The sequence below is a fragment of the Phocoena sinus genome, chromosome 7, assembly GCF_008692025.1.
Source record: "Phocoena sinus isolate mPhoSin1 chromosome 7, mPhoSin1.pri, whole genome shotgun sequence".
Lineage (NCBI taxonomy): Eukaryota > Metazoa > Chordata > Mammalia > Artiodactyla > Phocoenidae > Phocoena > Phocoena sinus.
Genome location: NC_045769.1, coordinates 75,880,820 through 75,899,867, shown reverse-complemented (window position 1 = coordinate 75,899,867; position 19,048 = coordinate 75,880,820). Strand labels below are relative to the sequence as shown.

Below are 19,048 nucleotides of genomic sequence, written 5' to 3'. Positions count from 1 at the left end.
TTTGCCAGAATAGGTCTAAACTGTCAGAAATTCAGATTCTGAATAAGTGACCTATCCCAGATCAATCGCCAACTCTGTCTATTGTATATTGCTCTTTAGTCATCATTTTTCCTAACCCAGAAAGAAGACAAAATTCTGTTCATTTACATAGTTTATTGTTGTAAACATTAAAATTGTCTTTCTCAAAGAAAGAATTTATCAGGAAAAAAAAATCAGCGTCTCTAACTGTCATACACCATAGAAAAAAAGGCAGTGACTCATATCGTGTGCCATACTGGAAATATACAAAGAAAAATACTACAGAATATGGCAATATTAAAATTCTTACTCAAACATAAAATAATATATTAACTGACAATCTTAGACATTAAAACAAAAAACAAAAAAATTCAAAGTGCTCAGTAATTTCCAGGGAGTTATGTATATTATAAGCACTCTGGAAACGGTCAAAAGCTGCTGCATGCAAGTTCTGTTTAGCTTTAGACAACAAAATAATCAAGATATAAACTTTCTTTTATCAACATCAACGGTACATACAACACTTACAAACAAGGAATGTTGGACGGTGTTACAAACACTATGTGTCCCTTTTGTCAGGATTTTCTGATGTGTAATACTTGTGCCCACCTATTTTACAATTGAGAAAATGTTTAAGCTCAGGTAACTACCAATCTTTATAAAATCTAACAGACTACATAGTGTCTGAAATACTATTTATATAATATAGACATTACTGAAGTAGCAAGTGCCTATAACATTTTCAACCTAGAATCAACATGCTTGTCCCTTTTTTGTGGTTATTTCTTTTTTCTTTTTTTTTTTTGCAAACACACTTATCTTTTAGAATTTGTAATATTTATTCATAAATAGGCACAAAATAATTTAAAAAGCCAAACTGCATTGGGTAAATTTACAAGCCTTTGCCTTCTTCAACTCATGCCACCCACGCAACATTTAGTTTTACTATATATTACAGCTTTCTTTACAGCAGAAAACTTTGAAGTCTTTTAAAGGGCAATACTTGTGGGTCCCCTTACAATGTGGGTGTGTGTGTATGTGTCTATGTGTATTACATTTGTCTTAACTGCAACAACCAAACATGGCCAAATGTTTTCCGTCATACATTAAGAAGCTTCCTTCTGAACAATAAAATGATTTTTAAACTGATAATAAAAAGTTTATACCACTGTATTGTGTGTAGTCCGTGTTCTAAATCCAGGATGCCCCGGAGCCAAAATGCCCTTTCAGGTTCTGCCTGCAGGTTAGGAAATAGTAACAGTTTTTGCTTTTGTTGTTGTTTGTTTGTTTGTTTTCTTTAGAGATGGGCCAAGGTGTATGGAAGGGGTGGGGGCCGGCTAGAGCTGAGGCAGCTCAGGGGTATCTCTCTGCCCTTGTGACTTGCCCCCTCTGGACAGTTTTAGGTTTCTTTCCAGTTTCTTTGAAGTGCATGGAAGGAGGTCTTAGAAAGGTAAAGTGTCCAGGAAAAGTTTGTCAATTATTGCTGGTGGTGGTACCAAATCTTCCAGTTTCAGGTAGAAAATGCGCTGTAGCCCCTGCGTGCAAAGCGTACGGAGTTCTGGAAGCTTCCCCAACAGTTTGGACAAATAGTTGGGGCGGTTCAAGCCCCCATTATTGAAAGTCACATGGTCTTTGAGACAATTTACAATCTTGTTTTGCAGCTCCTCCACTCTCTTGGGTTCCTTGAGACCGTGTCTCTCTGCAGAAAACACAACCAGAAACAAAAGAGGAATGCACCGAGCAGTTAGCTAGCTGACAGGACCAGGGAGGGTCGGCAGGCAGCAAGGGAAAACCGGGACGAATCCCACTGGGCAGTTCTGGAGAAGTGCCCTGTGCCTGTGGTACTGACCTGTGACCATAGCCAGGGCAGCAATGCAGGAGAAGGCAGAAATGTCGATGTTCATATTCTGCAAGTTGGAGGAGAATTCAACAATGGAATCAATCCATTCCCCAAAGCCACGAACGCATTGCAACCTGTGCAAGACCACCCCATTGCAAAAGATGAGTTTACCCTCCACTGGGTTGGACCTGCAATTAATACCAAAGAGAGGGGGAGGGGGAGAAAAAGAGAGAGAGAGAAAAGCTAAACAACTAATTACTTGAAGAGCAATAAATGAGGGATTTAAGAGGCACCTAATTACCAAAGAGTTAATAAAACGTAGGCCAGTGGACCTTGAAAGGGTTTAATTTCATAACAATCAAGAATGCCCCCTATCCCACCTCCATTCCATTCATCTAAGGCTTCTGCCCTCACTCCTTCCCTTCTCTTCCTTTTATCTACTCTCCTTTCCTTCCTTTACCCCTCATTTATTTCCCATTTTGTTCTCCTCTCTTTCCCCCTTTTCTTTCCCTTTTCCTCTTTCTTTTCCTTTCTTGATTCCTCTCTTCCTCCATTCCCAGCCTTCCTGGATCGCCCTCTCCATTTACCTGTATGCTAATCTCAGCACAAATAGTTCTAGGAAAGCCGACTCGAAAAGCAGGTCCTGGTCGGCTTTGGGCAGGTCAGCGAAGCCCGGGATCTTCTCCGCCCAGCCCCTGATGATCTCCATGGAGCCAGTCAGGAGATCATAGAATTGCTGGATATGCTGGGTGTCATCTCCACTCATCTGATAGTCAGGGTTCGCCTGGAACTGGAATTTCATTTTAAAAAGCACTTAATGAGGTTCTCTAAAATATATAACCCGTGAAATTGCTAACCTCGTTTCTAGTAGGGGAGCCAGGTTTTTATAACAATTAAACCTCTCTCTGACCAGTAAGGAAATTAGATGTTCCGGGGCAATTAATTCAATTAGGGATGGTGCTATGAGGTCGCTGCTTTAAATATGTAAATTACCATTTCCATACAGACTAAATACGGTGCCAACCAGCCCTGGGAAACGTTCACTCTTATCTCCACAAAACAATTGACACGTTAGTATTCATGCCAGTCCCAGAGTGGGTCTCGAGCAGAGACGCCCTTTGCAAATCTCAATAAACTTGCAGTGGCTTCTAGGTTTGCTTCTAGGTTTGCCCGGCACACTTCCTCCATTTAAAGCGCACACATTTCTCATGGCTGGGGTAAAAGAGGAGTCTGACCACTTGATTTCCCCGCCCACTGCCATTCCTTATACCCCCTTCTCTTCCCCTTCCCTGACCGGGGAGGAGGCATCCCTCACTCTGACGGCACCAGAGAGAATGAGGATTAAATCATCTCCATGGAGGACTGGTGATAGAACCCAAGCGGGGGCTTTCCACTGCCTCTGGTTTAGGCATCAGAGGCACTGGTTGTGTGTGTGTGTGTGTGTGTGTGTGTGTGTGTGTGTGTGTGTGTGTGTGCACCGTGGTGCTGGGAAGGGGCCTCACAGAGGTTTGACCACTGTGGCCTACCCTCTCTTCCTTCCTCTGCCCTGTCCTCACTTCTGCAGCCCTAGCAACGCCATCTGTCTTCTGTGGCCCTGCCCAGAGCTGTGAAGCCACAGCCTCGCATGCTTCCTTTATCCCTTGGGCCTGGGGGTTAGTGATGGGTGTGGGGAAGGGGTCCTGCCCATCTGTCAGTTGTCCGAAGGATCCCCCCCCGCGCCAGCTTCTTACCCTGGAATAGTCCAGGCTGGTCATAGCCGGGTTGGAGTCGACATGGGCCCTGACGAGGGCACTGATCAGACTCACCGGGGGCGAGGGGGGAGAGGGCTCCTGTGGGCTCTTCGGTTTCGAAGGTAAACGACCTCTCCGGCCTTTTAAACTGTCTGTGCGAACCACTGCAAAGGAATCGCCGGGTGAGGGCAAGCAAGATCCAGCTGCTGCCTGGGCCCCTCCCCGGGGGAAGGCCGCAGCCGCGGGGCGCCCGGCGGGGCGGGGCAGCGCCCCACGGCTTGTAAAGCCTTATACTGACAAGAAGCGTAAAAAAGGGGGGGTTGTTTCATGTCGTCTTCCCAATGGGTCGTATAGTGAAAGGCGGGAAGGGCCTGGCGGCTTTCTCTAGGGCAGGATGGACTAGCAGGCAGCTGCCGAGTCGTAGAGGCCAGAGGCCGGTGCGAGGGAAGCAGGAGACCTCCCCCAGCCCCCGCCCCGGCTCTGGGAAGTGGGTTGGGGGCAGGAGCAGAAGCTTCCCAAAGGCGCAGACTGGGGAGTGGGCTGCTGGCCCCAACCTACCTTCTTTCACCATCCCAACAGCCAGGCACTTCTGAAATCTGCAGTACTGACAGCGATTCCGGCGCCGCTTGTCCACCGGGCAGTTTTTATTTGCTAAACACACGTATTTCGCGTTTTTTTGCACCGTGCGCTGCAAAAGGAGACAATACAGGCCGGGAAAAAAAATTCTCTTTTCTCTTGAAAATCCAACACAATTCAGGGAATCCAGACACAATTTCTGAACGGCCGGGATCCACACACCCTCCCCATAAACAAACACATACACAACTCCTTTTTATTTTTTTCTTTTTCCTTTTCTTTCTCTCTCTTCTCTTTTTCCTCCCCCAGGGCATTTAACAGAAGAAAATTGATAGCGTTAACATTTGAGCTAACCTTGCCGCTCCTTGCTGTGTTTTATATGCCAAGAGAAGAAGGAGACGCTCAGTAAATACAAATCCGTGGGCATTCATATTATTTACATTCCTTAGAGACCTTCTCTATTTAAAATGATAAGATTATTCAATCAGGATGGCGAAATAAAGAGATCACTTAATTTGACCATAGGGAATTCTGTTCCACTTGGTTAGCTCAGACACGGTTCTCTGTCCTAACCAATTTCAATCTGAACAGAGAAGACAGCTCCTAGCACATGCAAATGACCCTCTTCCAACTCAGCCCCGGCAACTTCGGGCGGGGGCTCGCCGGGTCGGCTGCGTGCGGGGGATGCGACCCCGGGTCTCCCGGTCTTCCTACTTCCCTTTCCAAGGCACCCAGAAGCCTCCGCCGCAGCCCAGGGGCGGCTGCAGGGCAGCCCCCGTGGACCCCGGGAGTCGGACGGGCAGGGGCCAGTTGGCGCCGGGCGCCTGCACCCCGGTGGAACCAGCACTCTGAGGCTCCGGGCACTAGGGGGCCCCTACCTGCCTCCTCCGCCCCCGTCCTGGCTCACCTTAAAGAACCCTTTGCAGCCCTCACAGGTGCGCACGCCATAGTGCTGGCAGGCCGCGTTGTCGCCGCACACGGCGCACAGCCCCTCGTTGGAAGGGGAGCCCCGCGACGGCGGCGAGGGCACCTGCGTGTCGAGCAGCTGCGACGCGTGACCGATCTGCAGGCCGGGGAAACCCATGGACGCGGGCTTTCGGATGGGGTTGGGCACAGCGAAGGTCTGCCCGTCCACCACGTGGTGGCTGCTCGCCGGCTCCGGGTTCATGGGGACGTGCAGGGGCCCGTCGAAGCGCATCTGGCAGCTAGACACGGGGGTGCCGGGGGGCGACTGCTTAAAGGAGAAGAGGGAGAGGCGGGAGACCGGCGTTTTCCTCTGCTCAATCATGTGCGTGGTGGCCACGTAGTTCTGGTGGAAGTTGTGGAGGGAGCCTGGGTCGTCCCACATGGGGCTGTGCTGCACCTGGAAGCCCGGGGTGGTGGGCGTCGGGGGAGAGGAGGGCTTGTAGTAAACCGACCCGGAGTGCGGCATCATCTCCTCGGACTGGGGGGGCAGGTGGCTGTGTTGCTGGTAGCTGTGCATCTGAATGTCTTCTACCTTAATGGAGGACTGCTGTCCGGACAGGGGCATTTGGTACAAGCAAGGTGGCTTGACGTCGTAGCCTGTGCTGTAGTTGTCCATAAAGGTACTGAAGCTGGGGAGAGAAGTGGTGGCAGTGATTTCAGTGTTGGTGAGGTCCATGCTAAACTTGACAAACTCTGGAGTTAAGAAATCGGAGCTGTATTCTCCCGAAGAGTGGTAACTGTAGCTCTGAGAAGCGGGGCTGGCTCCTTGAGGCGAGGACCCATACTGCGCCTGAACACAAGGCATGGCTGGAAATGAAACAGGGTAATATACACTCAGCCTGGTCAACTGAACACTTTCTCCCGGGCTCGGGTACACCTGGAGCTACACCGGCAGCCCGCGGCGGTCAGAGAGCACGTAGGGGCGCGAGAGGAAGGGCGGAGAGTGCGAATACTGAGGAGCAAAACAGTGCAGGACAAGGAAAGACTGATCCAATAAAGACCCAGAACTAGAAAGCTATTACAGTCTCCATTCCCGGATATTTCCAGCGCCTCCCCCTCCGCCCCCTTTCATGGGTAATCCCTCTTCAATGAGCCTTTCCTCTGAAGCTCGGGTTCAGCAAGCTCAATCCAGAAATCAAGTTGAATTGCACAATGAGAAACTTGTTCCCGAAGGCGATGGGTCAGGGGAAAAACTTAAGTTACAGGGTTTGCTGGGAAAGATCGCATTGCCCTGTTTCTTGACGTTTACGGAACTCGGGGGAGGGAAAGAAAAAAAATGAAGTTGCACTAACCTTCAGCTGAGTTACAGGCGTTTTCGAGAAAATTAAAGGTGGACAGTGTCGTAATTCAATGAAGGACAAAGTTTCCAAGATTTTTAGAAAAGCAGTGGAGAGCCCAGCCTGGCAGTTCTCCTCCCTGAAATAAAGACACAGGAAGCCTTAGGGTGACTTTCCAGACAGATTTGGCTGGGCATCTGTATCACCAGGCAGGCCCTTCTTGATTGTTTAATTGGAAATTAGTGTGTAGCCTTTATCAAACACCATTTAAAATGAATGTCTAAAAGAGATGGCTGGAAACAACAGAAAATTTCACCCATTGACTGTGTTGATCCTTGCAGAGAATACCTCTGAAGAAGGAAAGGTATTCCATGTACTTATTTATGATGAAATAAATTGGCCCCTTTACTAGGTGTTTAGGGGCAGTGCAAGGGGAGTGTCATTTCCATTTTAGTTTAATTCAAAACTAAATAAGAAGAAACTGGGGTTTAATAAAATACAGCATTGGAACCTTCTCTTGAATTTTTTTTTCCTGTGGTGAAACTGGCTTTTCATCTAGGAAGCAGGGAAGGAAGTATAAGTCAAGAATATAAAATGTGAAAACAATCTCTTCCTTCACCCCCTAGGAGTTACAAAATGTTAGCAAGGCCCAGGTAGCCCTGAAGGCAATCTTAATGGAAGCATCTGGATTTCCTAAGAGCTATTGACGGAGCACTGGGTTTGGAGGTCCAGGTGAATGGGCATTCACTTCTCCAAAAAATTTGTCTTTCATCTTTAATGGCCAAGAGGTGGAAACAGGGGACCCTATTTATTCAGAAGCATCTTAGTCAGTTGCAGGGAGAGGGAAATGCTGCATATCCAATAGTGGCACCGGTGTTAGAAGCACCTCTCAACATAGCAAGCTGAGCACCTTTCCTATCCAGCCTTCCACAATCTGCCCTCTTGCTGGAACAAGGCATTCTTGTGTCCTAGTACTTTTCAGATGTTCCCACTTGGAAGGCATTCTAGAGCATAGACGACTTTATTACTAATGAAAAAGAAAGCCAAACATCCAATTCTGTTCTCCTCCCCCACCCCCCTTCATAATCTTGCTTCATGGAGGAGGGAGGGTAACCAGAAAAAGTAGAAAGAAAGGAGACTCTTGACCCTCACAGCCCTTGACAGATATGCCTGTGCTGGATATTAACCCTCTGGTAACTTCGCAGCTTCATAACTACTCTAAATAGTCTGCCCCTCTGTCTCTGCCTCTCTGACAAACTCACTAACACAAGCGCGGCACATGTCAAAACCAGAAATTTCAAGCAACTTAGTAACAGGTCACTCTACCAACCGCCCCTCCTCACTCAACAATACCCAAGAGACACGGGCACGCTGGCCAGCCGCGGTGATACAGTTCCCAAGCAACACATAAACTGAAGAACTTTCACTCTCCCTGTCACTTTGTGGGCAGCGTCCAGGTCCCTCGTATACACAGGACTTGGAGTCTACGTGTCCAAAGACCACAATCAATTCCGCACCAAGAGCAAACTTTGCGCACATTTCCGCGTGTTAAGTCCACAGCTCCCGAAACTGTGCAAGCCTCCCTTTCACGTCCACCAATGAGGAGCCTGGAAGCCTCTGTTGGGTGGCAAAGCAGGAGTTCCGACAAATGCCCTCTGTAGCTGCGCACACCTACTCCCCATCCTCCGGCCCCACTCGCACTCCGCGCCTTCGGCGCCCACTTCCAGAGAACCTGCACCACACAAGCGGGAAGAAGAGACGTGCAAAAACAGAAAGAAGGATAAAAGAACGCGAGCTGTACGGGCTGCACCTACTCACTTAGGAGTTCTCCGTGCCTCTCTTCATTCATTCAACTCGGCCAAAGTGTAGTTCCCTCCGGGAGTCGGGGTGGCAGGGTCGGGGAGGGGTGGGCGAGAGGGGCGAAGGGAACGGAGGCGCCGAGAGCGGGGAGGGAGCAGGGGAAGGCGGCGGCTGGGCAGGCGAGCGGGACCGCGGAGCCTAGCGCGAGCCACCGGGCGGACTGGCCCTGGCCGCCAATGTGCCTTTGTTTATGTGGCTCGCGCTGCCGCTGCCAACATTCACCTAAAGTCTCCGCGCGTCAGCGCGCGTCAGCGGCCTGCCGCCCAATCGCCGAGCCGCCGCGCTCCCCAGACTCCTGGCCGGCGCTCGCTTTGGTATATTTCCGACCTGACGTCACGAGCAGGGCCGATTTTAAGGTGGGAACCGTTCAGGGTTCACCTTGGTAGCCAGCTAGGTTTTTTTTTTTTTCCCTTTTCCGAAAGAGGTGTGACCTCTCCACTCAGGTCTGCGCAGCCCACAGAGCCTCGACATCTCACCTCACCTCCCCCCCACCCCCCTCACCCCCGGCCAATCCCCGCGCCGCCGCGGCGGTCCGGCAGCTCACAGGTGGGGGAGGGTGCAACAAAAGCCCGAGCGGAAGGGGACCCAGGCGTGGGCCAGGTAGCCAGCACCTGGAATCGCACAAGACGGGGCGTGCCTGGCAGCAAGCTAACCTCGCCCACCCACAATTGCCACCCCCGTTAGCGGAAGCGAGTACAGATGTCCCATGACACGAGACGCTCGGAGGACTCAGGCAATTGGGGTGGGATTTCCCTTGTCCAGTGCACCCCTCTTTTCTCTTTTTTCCTGTCCCCGGCCTTCTCTTCTAGCATATTCTCCCTCTCTCTCTCATACACACACACACACACACACACACACACACACACACTCCAAGGTGGAAGTGAGTAGGTATGGCCTATTTTCTATGTTCCCTTCTTTCCTTGCAGTGCTCACGTGCGAGGGAAGACGTGGTGCGTGGGGAGGGAAGTGGAAAGGAGACGGTAGCCAGTGACCCAGCCCTTCAGGGACCCCAAAAGTCAAAGTGAGGCGTCACCCACTTTCCTTTCTCAGACAATGCAGCCGAGCGCCGGGCAACAGGTGTGTTCTGCAGAAAGGTGCCCCAGCCTCACCTTTTACCAACTCTCATACTTTGACACTCCTGGGTGCCCATCAACTCGTGTCTTTCCACAAGTTTTAGGGAAATAAATCTACCCTCCTCTGAAGCACAAGGGCTCTCGAAGCTTCAATCTGAGAGCCAAGAGGGAAAGACTAAGCATGGGGGAAGCGGCGGGGAGAGGGGGGCGTCTAGATCTCTGCGAGGCATACGGTATGTGCGTTCAGCGTTCCCAGGAGTGGGGCCCGGCGGGCGACCGGAGCTCGCCGCACCCCTGCAGCCGCCCCAGCCGCCCCAGCCGCCGCAGACTCCGCTTCGCAAGTCAATCCACCTCCAAGCTGAGGGCGCAAGGCGCTTTCTAGCAAAGAAACGCCGCTTCTCCCGGGAGCAAGCCCCCTTCCGGGTTCCTGGGCTAGAGCTGGACGGGCCTCGGGGCTTCTCCCATGGGGCTGGGTAGTTAACGGGGGAGGGAGGGTTCGGAGGTGTCCCCCTCCTCCGCCCAAGAAGACTTCCAGCCGCCCCTCCCTCTCGGCGTAGCTCGCTTCCAGGCTCGGGGCCCCTTTGCACACCCCCATCCTGGTGTTCCCAATACAGGCGGGCCGAAATCGCCGTGGAGCTCTCCGCCTTACGGTGCCACTCAGCTCTAATCTGCACCCCAGCCTTTGCCCTCTCCCGCCGCCTCCTGCTCCCCGGCGGCTGGAGAGGCGTTGCCATCAGGTGCCCCGAGGCTGCCCCGAGAAGCTGCAGGCTCTTCTGCACCGCATCCTCGGGAAAACCTCCGTGACCACCTTAAGTTTCCCCCAGATGTTGCGACTGCCGCTGCTGCTGCTGCAGCCACCGCGGCGGCTCAGCGGTGCCCTAGCGGGCGCGAGAAAAAATAAAACCAGGAAGTGTGTGTGAGAGCGCGCGCGCGTGTGCGTGCGTGTGTGTGTGTGTGTGTGTGGTGGGTGGGGGTGGGGAATGTTGCGGTGGCGGGTGAAGGTGTGTAAGTAGGGGGATGAGAGGAGGAGGGCGAAGAATAGCTTATTAGCGTGAGCTGGGTAGCGTCAGCGCCCTGTGGGCAGAAACGATTCCACGCGAACGAAAGGGAAAAAGTGAGAGTTTGGAGAGCAGGGGAGAAGGAAAGCGGTGGGGGTGGCGGTGACGCAGGGGCTCAGGCATTGACGCACCCGCCGGGCTGGGCCCAAAATAGCAGCAGCTCTATCTCGGTGGCGCCCTCCCGGGTTCCTTTCCCCTTCCACAAGGGAGCAGGACGCGCGGCCTCGGGGAGCTTTCCTTGATCCCAGAGGTGGGCCAGGCTCCCAGCAGCTATTTTCAGGCCGTCGGAAATTCAAGCGCAGCCATGCCGGGGTGGCAGTTATTGTTTTTTAATATATTCCTCGGAAGGCGGGGGCCAGGAGAACTTTAAGGTTGTAACCATCCTTCTCCAAACACCAATACTCAGATCTAAGTAGGTACATTCCCTCCACACGCTCCTCCTCCCTTAAACCATTTAAAAAAACACTTGGCTTTAGCCTGGGTTGAGTCTGCGGGCAATTTGAAAATTCTCTCCCAGTAAGTGGAAAAATGTGCTGGAGTCTTTAAAGTGAGCTCCAAGGAAGACAAACATTGTAATGTGATGGGTTATTCTATAACAGCAACCTGTCGAGTCTGGCTTCTTGATAACAGAGCCTTTGCTCAAGTCTTAAAGCACCCAAGATCGAGACGCAGTTTTCACAGCAGCTTATTATAACAATTATTAGTAACCGGAAATGGATTGAATAAATACAACATCAAAATGAGAAAAAAAAGGTGACTTTTTTTGCCTTCTATTCTACAATCCGTATGAATTTTCTCTTTCCTCAAATTCCTATTCTAGCTCCTAGGAAGTGTGTCTTCTTAGGAAGACACACCGGATGCAAGGCGGATAAACTCACTTAAAGACATTATTGGGTAAGCTATTTCTTGGGTTGGTATTTTTGGTAGGGCTCAGATGTGCTCGGGGTGGAAAGGATCCAGCAGACATTAGAAAGTGTAAAGAATGACCTCGCTCAAAGCTCCAGACTCCTGTGTCCCCACCAGATTCTGATGGAACAGTCTCAGTAGAAGGGCCAATGTCTGTAATTGACTGATCCTGTCAGTAGGGGGCCTGACTCCACAACGTTCAGGAAGATACATCACACACACACACACACACACACACACACACACACACACACACACACACACAGAGGCACATATATACACACACAACTAGCTATTTACTACTTAGGCCAAGCCCCAGGAGAGCTTGCTGCAGGCCAAAATATTCATATTCTGCTGGAATTCATAAAGAACTACAAATCTTTGATTCTCTTCTGTATTTCTCAAAAAGGGAAACAGTTTAACACTGGAATTAGGTTCACAACAGATTTTATTTCCTCCTGTCCATGTTTAACTCACTGTTAGCTCACAGGGAGAAAAAAAAGTCAAAATGGTAATAAAATCTTTCATTTTATCACCAAGCAGTTCAAATTTGGCATTTAGTTTGGAAAAATGAAAACATGTTTTAAAATCCTATGATTACATGTTTAAATAAATTATAGTCTAGAAGAGGATTCCTGTGGGTGTATTTGCTAGTACATAAGAGAATGCTTTTGTGAATAGAGGTTTAATTACACATATAATGGAATCAAAATGTAGAATTGAACAACCTTTTAGAAAATGTTCAAATGATGCTCTAGGCTAAAAGAAACTGAAATTCTGCATTTATATGACTGCAATCCTGCAAGATTCTTGAACATAAATAGATTCTTGAATATAAACTATTTTATAACTCGATTAAAATGACAATAATGTTTCTTTCAGGGCTCAGAATCTGATATAACTTTAAATTATTGCCATGTATAAATACATAAAGTTACCCCAAATGAAGGTCGGTGTTCTTAACAATTTATAATAAATGGGAATAAAATTGATCCTATCCATAAGTAGGTCCTTCTTTTGAAACCAACTAAAACAAATTACAAAATTATTATTTCTATCAATATACAGTATTAGATGACCTCAGAAAAAGCATATAGGAAAATAATGTTACTATGTTATCTTTTATGATATTAGCCAATATTAAGCAGAACATATTTGTACATATATGGAAAAAATATTTTCATAAAAAAACAGTGTAAATAATGCATACTCACATCTAAACCAAAGTATTTTATGCAAGGCTAGGCTGATTATACTTAATAAAATTGAGATTTTGGTATAATTTAGAAAGCAAACATGGATTTAATTCCATAGGATTTTGTATCTTAATGCATGGGAAAGGGGTCTTTAGGGATTTATTTTACTATTCTCCCAAAATGTACTCAGAGCAGCTCTTAGCTCTTACAATTCAAATACAGTAAACAGATATACCTGTTATGCTATAAGAATCAAGGTAACTTGAAGACATTTCACAATAATATTAATTAATGGAACCTATGTTAAGCATAAAATGAGACATATTTTAAGTTATATTTGGACAATTTTCATGGCATTTGTTGCCATTCAGCAGGAAGTTTTACATTAGTGATAGAAGAAAGAAATTTCCACTTTGAAAAAAACTCAGTTTCTGAAAATACAAAATCATTTTTTAATATGGACGGTTTTTGGTTATTTGCTTTGCCATTTCACTTGCATTAATAAGATATTAAATCAACCAATCATTTGCTCCTCTTTTATGAGATGCCTAGAGAATAAGTCAAATACTCAGCTGGTAATTCACATTTTGGGTAGTTGTGGCCTTTGCTCAGTTTTACCCAGCCCATTTTTCACTCCAAACTACTTAATGCAAAGACTTTAAAAATTATTTCTTGCTTTGATACAGTACTCAGTTCTAGAAATGTGGAAAGATGTGCAGAAGAAAACAGCACTGTTTTTTTCTAGAAGCATCTACTTATAAATTAAAATTCTAAAACTGAACATATGGTAAAACCTCATGCCACTCAAAAAGTATTTTGCATAATAAAAATCCTTCATCTTTTCTCTAACTCTTGACTCTCAGTAACTATCTCCTAAATATTTACTTTAAATTAACCACTTAAAATTTTCTTTTTGTTGTCATGGTAAAAGACACATAACATAAAATTTACCATCTTACATTTGTAAGTGTACAGTTCAGTGATGTTATATACAGTCATGCTGTTGTGCACCAATCATCACCATCCACCCCCATAACTCTTCATCTTATAAAACTCTAACTCTATAACCATTAAACAATAACTCTCCATTCTCCCCTCCTCCCAGCCCCTGGCAATCACCAATATTTTCTTATGTAAAAATTCTTCTTGATTAAGCAAGGAAGGGTTACTTTGGTTTTAGATTTCCTTGCTGATTTCACTAAACATGGAAGTCATTAAAATGTACAGAGTCCTGAAAGACACTTTAAAGATTCTGAAAATAAGTTGCTATATGCTAAGAATATATCGCGGACACTTGGAATTCTAGAAGTAGCTGATAACATTAGTAACCACCACAGTATTACATAGGATTTTCTTTTAGTAGATAAAATACATACACTTTGCAACAGTTTTCATATGTATATCATAGCTGGTTAGTTTTTGTTTTACCTTTAATTGTAAAATAACCATTTTTGATTTTTTTCCCTCAGACTAACTGGCGTATAGGAACTTCTCAATTTAATAAAAAATGAAGACATGTTATTGATATATTATGACAGACATATATGCCCTTTCTTATCATAATTCTGCAATTATCAAGCCTACAATTTTAACACTACAAAAGTAACTTATAGCAAGGACCCTTATAGTGATAAGTAATAAATCTAATTACCATATCCTTTGAATAGATGTAATATAAATTTCATCGCTCACTTAAGTTCTAAAGTTAACAGCATAAACTTGAAGTTGAGTAATTAAGTAATCCTTATATAGACACTTATTAAAGTATTTATACATATTATCTTAAATCTACATCTATCATTTTGCCAATTAAAATTAGGACTTTAATTGCAATTAAGTAATTTAATTGCCAATTGAACAGCAAAATTGCTAAGTGACTAATTTTAATGCCTATTTTAATTACCAATCATGACTGGGGAGGGAGCTAATCAAGTTACATCAAGCAGTACCAGAGTAATGATGTGAAGAAAAAAAAAAGCAGAACAAACATTCAAGGCTACACGCTTTAAAAAAAGAAACATAAATAAATGCAAACACAATCTTATAAATGTATAAAAATACTGTATTTCAATATCTGAATACAGAACATGAAATAAAGCAAGATTAATTAAAGAAGCCTCTGTCCATCTTCAAAGTAAGGAACACCAAATCAAAATTTTATGTGTTATTTACGTGGCCACCACACTAACCCAGGTGAAAACAAAGCTGCATATAGTCGAGAATAAAAGATTGTTTCCTGCTTGGCTGGTTAAATATTTACAGATTGACAGGTTTTTTTTAAAACATGTTTAAATGAAAGGCTACACAAGAGAGAAACAAGTTTCCAGTGCAGCAATGTGGTTTTAAGTTTGAAAAGCAAACAGGGCCAGTGCAGTGGGACTATATACTCTTTCCTGATGGCTCTCCTCCCCACCCATACTCACTCACTCAAATGAAGTGTACCATTAGAGGTCTCATGCCTACCCATAACTTGTCCCATATTGCCTTGAGAAAGGCATAAATCTGTCCTATCTTAACTATTTTAAAATACATTCATAGGTTTAAAAAAAATAGAAAGCATCTAGGATTACATCACAATTAAAATTACTTAGAGCATGGGCAATATACCTTGTCCTAATAGTATTTCTTAATTTTCAATGAAAATATACCTTCCGGCTCAAGATTAAGACTGTAAACACCAGCAGGCAACCAAAAACTCTGGTGAAAATCTTGACCAATACAAACACATTTTCAAAAGTTTTCACATTCAAACAAATTCTCAGATCAGCAATATGGAAGGGCCATATTGAAAGAGGGAGGTGAAGTTGGGAGCTCAAAAAACAGGAAGTGATTCCCTGGTAGACAATAACAATACCACTACTTTCCAGCTATAGGGATCGCCTTGGCAGCCGGCCACCTCATCTAGAGTAACAATGGACAACCATGAAATCTTTGTTTAAAATAAGTCATGCAAGATACATATCTTGTTTTTGCTACTATATATGTATACCAAATATACACAGTTTTTGTCTACAAATGGGCCCGAAATTATTCACCATGTATGTAATACAACTTCAGAAAAAGCAAATATTGCTGCTTAGGATTTTATGTACTAATGGACTTGAATTCGGAAATAAAGCACAGCAGGACTTTCAGCCTGGCTTTTGAAGAACATGTTAATAATCATGGGGCTTGACAGAAGCCTGCAATATCTGCTCATGACAATAACAGCTTTATAAGGCGAGTTCTGTGTGACTGGTTAAAGGACACACTCACTGTCTATTCAGAGAAGTCATGGAGATGGAGTCATTATTGACAACCTCACTACTGATCAAGGTTAAAACCCATTGAATGCCGACGCTACAGAGAGAAATACAACCTCAGCCATTCAAAGATTACCGAAAACAGTCTCCAGTAAGGGTTGCCATAACTCAGATATATCTTATTTTGTTCTGTATAAAATTTTCTGCTATTTACATACACAAAAGATCTTATATTATTTGATAATCATTATCAAAATTATTGCCCTAACTCAAGCACTAGGTAACAAATCATCAGCCATTACAAAAAGAGGAAAAAAAGGAGAAATATTATCTTGTAATTTAAAAATGAATATGAAACTTGCATGACTGAAAATATGTATATTTTCAGACTATGTCCATTTTGTGTATTTCGCTAGTTTATCAGTTCACATGAACTAATGTGGTTCACATATTGTTGGATGCAAAATCTTTTAAAAGATAGTATGTCTCTAGCTTTTAGATATCCCTTAATAGGTAAAAGTTTAAAAACAAAGTTATCGTAAATTATTTTACTTTTTTTTACCCTTATTTCTTGTTTTTCAGTGTTGCCTCTCCTCATTAGTGAAGGAAAAAGGAGGGATACAGTAAAAGACAACCACATTTATAATCTGAAATTAGAGCCAATCAATTAAATATTTTATTAATCACCAGGATATTTTTTTAGAAGACCTGTGAAATATTACAGAATCATTCTACTAGGATCTAACAGTGACCTCAGTATGCTGTCACTGACATTTTGGGGGGGAAAAAAACAAACGACCAGTATTACCACATCCAGGATTCAAGTCAAAGTACACACATAGTTGAGGGCATGGAGGCGGGGAGGGAAGGGTATAGAAACTAGTTTACTAAGGAGGTCCTTCTTATCTTTCTTATATTTCATATTTCTAAGTACTTTTCCATAAGTTACTTTCCTAAGTTTAAGAATGACTGAAGTATAAAAAAGCAGAATTTCAAATAGTTAATAAATGGCGTTAGGAGTTACATTGAAACGACTCACAGAATACATAATTTTCCTAGGAGTCCTTTAATTTTCTGATTCAGAAAGTATGGTGTTCCTAAAGACTGCTCTTAAGTACCTAGCTCTAGAAATCATATTTTCCATTTCTCCATACCCTCATCGATTAGTATTTGGTCAGCTGATTGGCAGTTGCCAAGACAACAGTTTTGCTAAACTTTATAAACTTTATCAGTCAGAGGTGGGGGGGGAGGGGGGCAAGACAGAAACGGATTTTACAGCCAGAATGGTGTGACAGAGCCCCTCAAACTACAAATAGACGTTACGAAATCTGAAACGTAGCTCTGTAGTTCAATTTATACCACAGAAACTGTGAGATGCTACCTTCCTGTTGTTATAACGTATCAGGTCAAGGGATATAAATTGTACCAGGTAATTCATTTTGCCGTTCAGAGAGCCATTAAGTTCCTCCCAGAATATACGTGATTGATATCCCTGGAGGTGAAAGGCTAAAGGAACCATATGGCAACATGTTGCATTCCGTATGCTATCTGCCCATCCGTGCTTAAGCTGCCATTAGCACATCTGTACCTAACTGAAATCCAGCTGCGCCGACGCCGGCTGACGGAATTGTACTTGGTGGGGGGAATCTAGCTTAGCGCCATTAACTTGAGACTTAAGAGTCTATGTACCAGGACGGATGGAAGCTTTCACAATTAGACGAGACGACACAAATGCTTTATTAAAGTTTAATTTTGAACTCCCAATTAGCGAAACTGCATTACAAATCGACTGCAATTTCCTAGAAGGCACAGCAAGTTCTCTGCCTGCCTGCCACGTGCGAGAGGCTCCGGAGCCTGCTTCCCCAGCTACCGGCTGCAGAAAGGGGACGGTTCAGAGCTGCTCTCCGCATCCCAGGAAGTCCCTAAAATCCTCGCCAGCCCCTCCTTCCGCGGGGCGGGGGCGGGCGAAGACCAAACCCGCGGCGAGGGGGCGGGGGTAGGACTCAGATGTCCCCGGCGTTGGGAGGGAAGCAAGGGGTGGGAGTGGGCGGGGGAGGGGCGACGGGGGGGGCGCCTACGCGGAGGGGGGGGGCCTGCGCGGAGGGGGGCGGGGGGTCCTCTAGTATCCGGGCCTCTCCGGAGGAGCCTCAGCTAGTCACGCAGAAGTTTCTCTTTCGCTCTTCGCGCTACACACCCAGGTTGGCTTCCTGCAGGCAGGCCAGGGGTCCGGAGAGCGGGGGAGGAGACAGGAGACCCGGAAGGGCTGCCCGGCGTCCACACCCACCCCAGGTCCCTTCCCCCGACCCCAAACAAAGCCCCCACTCCAGGTCCAGGATACGTTACCTGCCTGGCGCTCCCGGCCCCTCGGTCACCGCGTCCCCCGCTGGGCGCGCCTTGGGCGGGTCCCGCTCCCCGGGACGCACAAAGTGGTCGCCCCCGGCCGGCTATATCCCACTCTCTCGTCATGTTGGGGGCCAAGAAGGGGGAGCGGGGGAGGTGGAAGCGGAGGTTGGGGCAAGGAGAACTGACTGATAAAATTTTTTAAAAAAAGAAAAAAAAGCAGCAGCCGGCGGGGCCCGGCCAGGGGCAGAAGAGGCCGGTTACGTTTCGGGGGTCTCGGGCGAGAGGGAGGGGTAGTGGGGGAGCGGCCGCCCGCCCCCCTCCCCCCGGTCCCCAGCGGCGACGGCAGCTGCACACACAGAAGCCCATTGTCGCCGGCGCCCGGCGTGCAGCCCCGCGGACTCGGCCCCGCGGCCAAGCGCGTCAGCGGCCCCGTCAGCCGGGCCGGGCTCCGTGACGCGCGCGCAGCCCGCGCTATAAATAACCAGCCGCCGGGCGGTTCGGGCTGCTTTCCAGTGACGCCGGGGCGAGGCGCGGGAGGAGGAGGGCGAAAGGAAACAATGAAACCGCCCGCCGCCCTCCTCCTCGGCCGCCCTGGGAGCTTCTCGCCGCGCTCCCCTGTCCCCGCCCCGGCCCGCCCTCCCCGGAGCAGAGCGCGCGTGTGGAAAAGACCTCGCAGAGCCTGAGTCCCCCGAGCCCGCCAGGAGACTCGGGGGTTGGGACCCATCGCTCTCACCCGGGGCGGGAGGGCTGCTGCTTACACACCGGGGAACGGGCCGGGGGAGGGAACTTGGCGACGAGTTTGGCGAATGGGTCGCTGTGTTACTTACTCCCAGACTGATTTAAACAACTTGATGCTTGCTCCGATGCTTTCCCACACCCATTCTAATACAGGTCGGGTGTGTTTATGGCAGTAAACGCTCACTTGAAAACAAAACACAACACTTCCCTCTTAAACGTTCTGAT

At 46.8% G+C, this 19,048-nt stretch overlaps 1 protein-coding gene across 22 annotated transcripts; it reads right to left on the bottom strand.

Annotated features, from left to right (window-relative positions):
• Window positions 1–811: 811 nt before the first annotated feature.
• NR4A2 (nuclear receptor subfamily 4 group A member 2) lies at window positions 812–18,534 on the bottom strand. Of its 22 annotated transcripts, none has more exons than XR_004350770.1 (8): window positions 18,086–18,534; window positions 6,423–6,546; window positions 5,072–5,937; window positions 4,147–4,276; window positions 3,589–3,752; window positions 2,446–2,648; window positions 1,868–1,925; window positions 812–1,717 (listed from the first exon to the last, which is right to left on the bottom strand). XR_004350770.1 is itself a non-coding variant. In XM_032637907.1 (8 exons), exons 3-8 carry the CDS (start codon window positions 5,933–5,935, stop codon window positions 1,461–1,463), a joined length of 1,797 nt encoding a protein of 598 aa, XP_032493798.1. In that variant the 5' UTR covers window positions 5,936–5,937; window positions 6,423–6,546; window positions 18,086–18,518; the 3' UTR covers window positions 812–1,460. The 22 variants fall into 22 exon arrangements, 18 of the variants coding, with proteins under 18 accessions (XP_032493798.1, XP_032493807.1, XP_032493800.1 ...); XR_004350769.1 differs by lacking the exon at window positions 18,086–18,534 and adding an exon at window positions 8,226–10,206; XR_004350771.1 differs by lacking the exon at window positions 18,086–18,534 and adding an exon at window positions 8,226–10,206 and having other exon boundaries at window positions 3,664–3,752.
• Between the last annotated feature and the right edge of the window lie 514 nt (window positions 18,535–19,048).

Bases quoted from the DNA above. Each gene is read 5' to 3' on its own strand.
- NR4A2 (XM_032637904.1), bottom strand. From the start codon at position 8,256: ATGAATGAAGAGAGGCACGGAGAACTCCTAA. The intron at 3,753-4,146 runs GTAGGTTGGGGC...ATTCCTTTGCAG, and splicing joins TGTTGGGATGGTGAAAGAAG to TGGTTCGCACAGACAGTTTA. The intron at 1,718-1,867 runs GTCAGTACCACA...TGTTTTCTGCAG, and splicing joins TGCCCTGGCTATGGTCACAG to AGAGACACGGTCTCAAGGAA.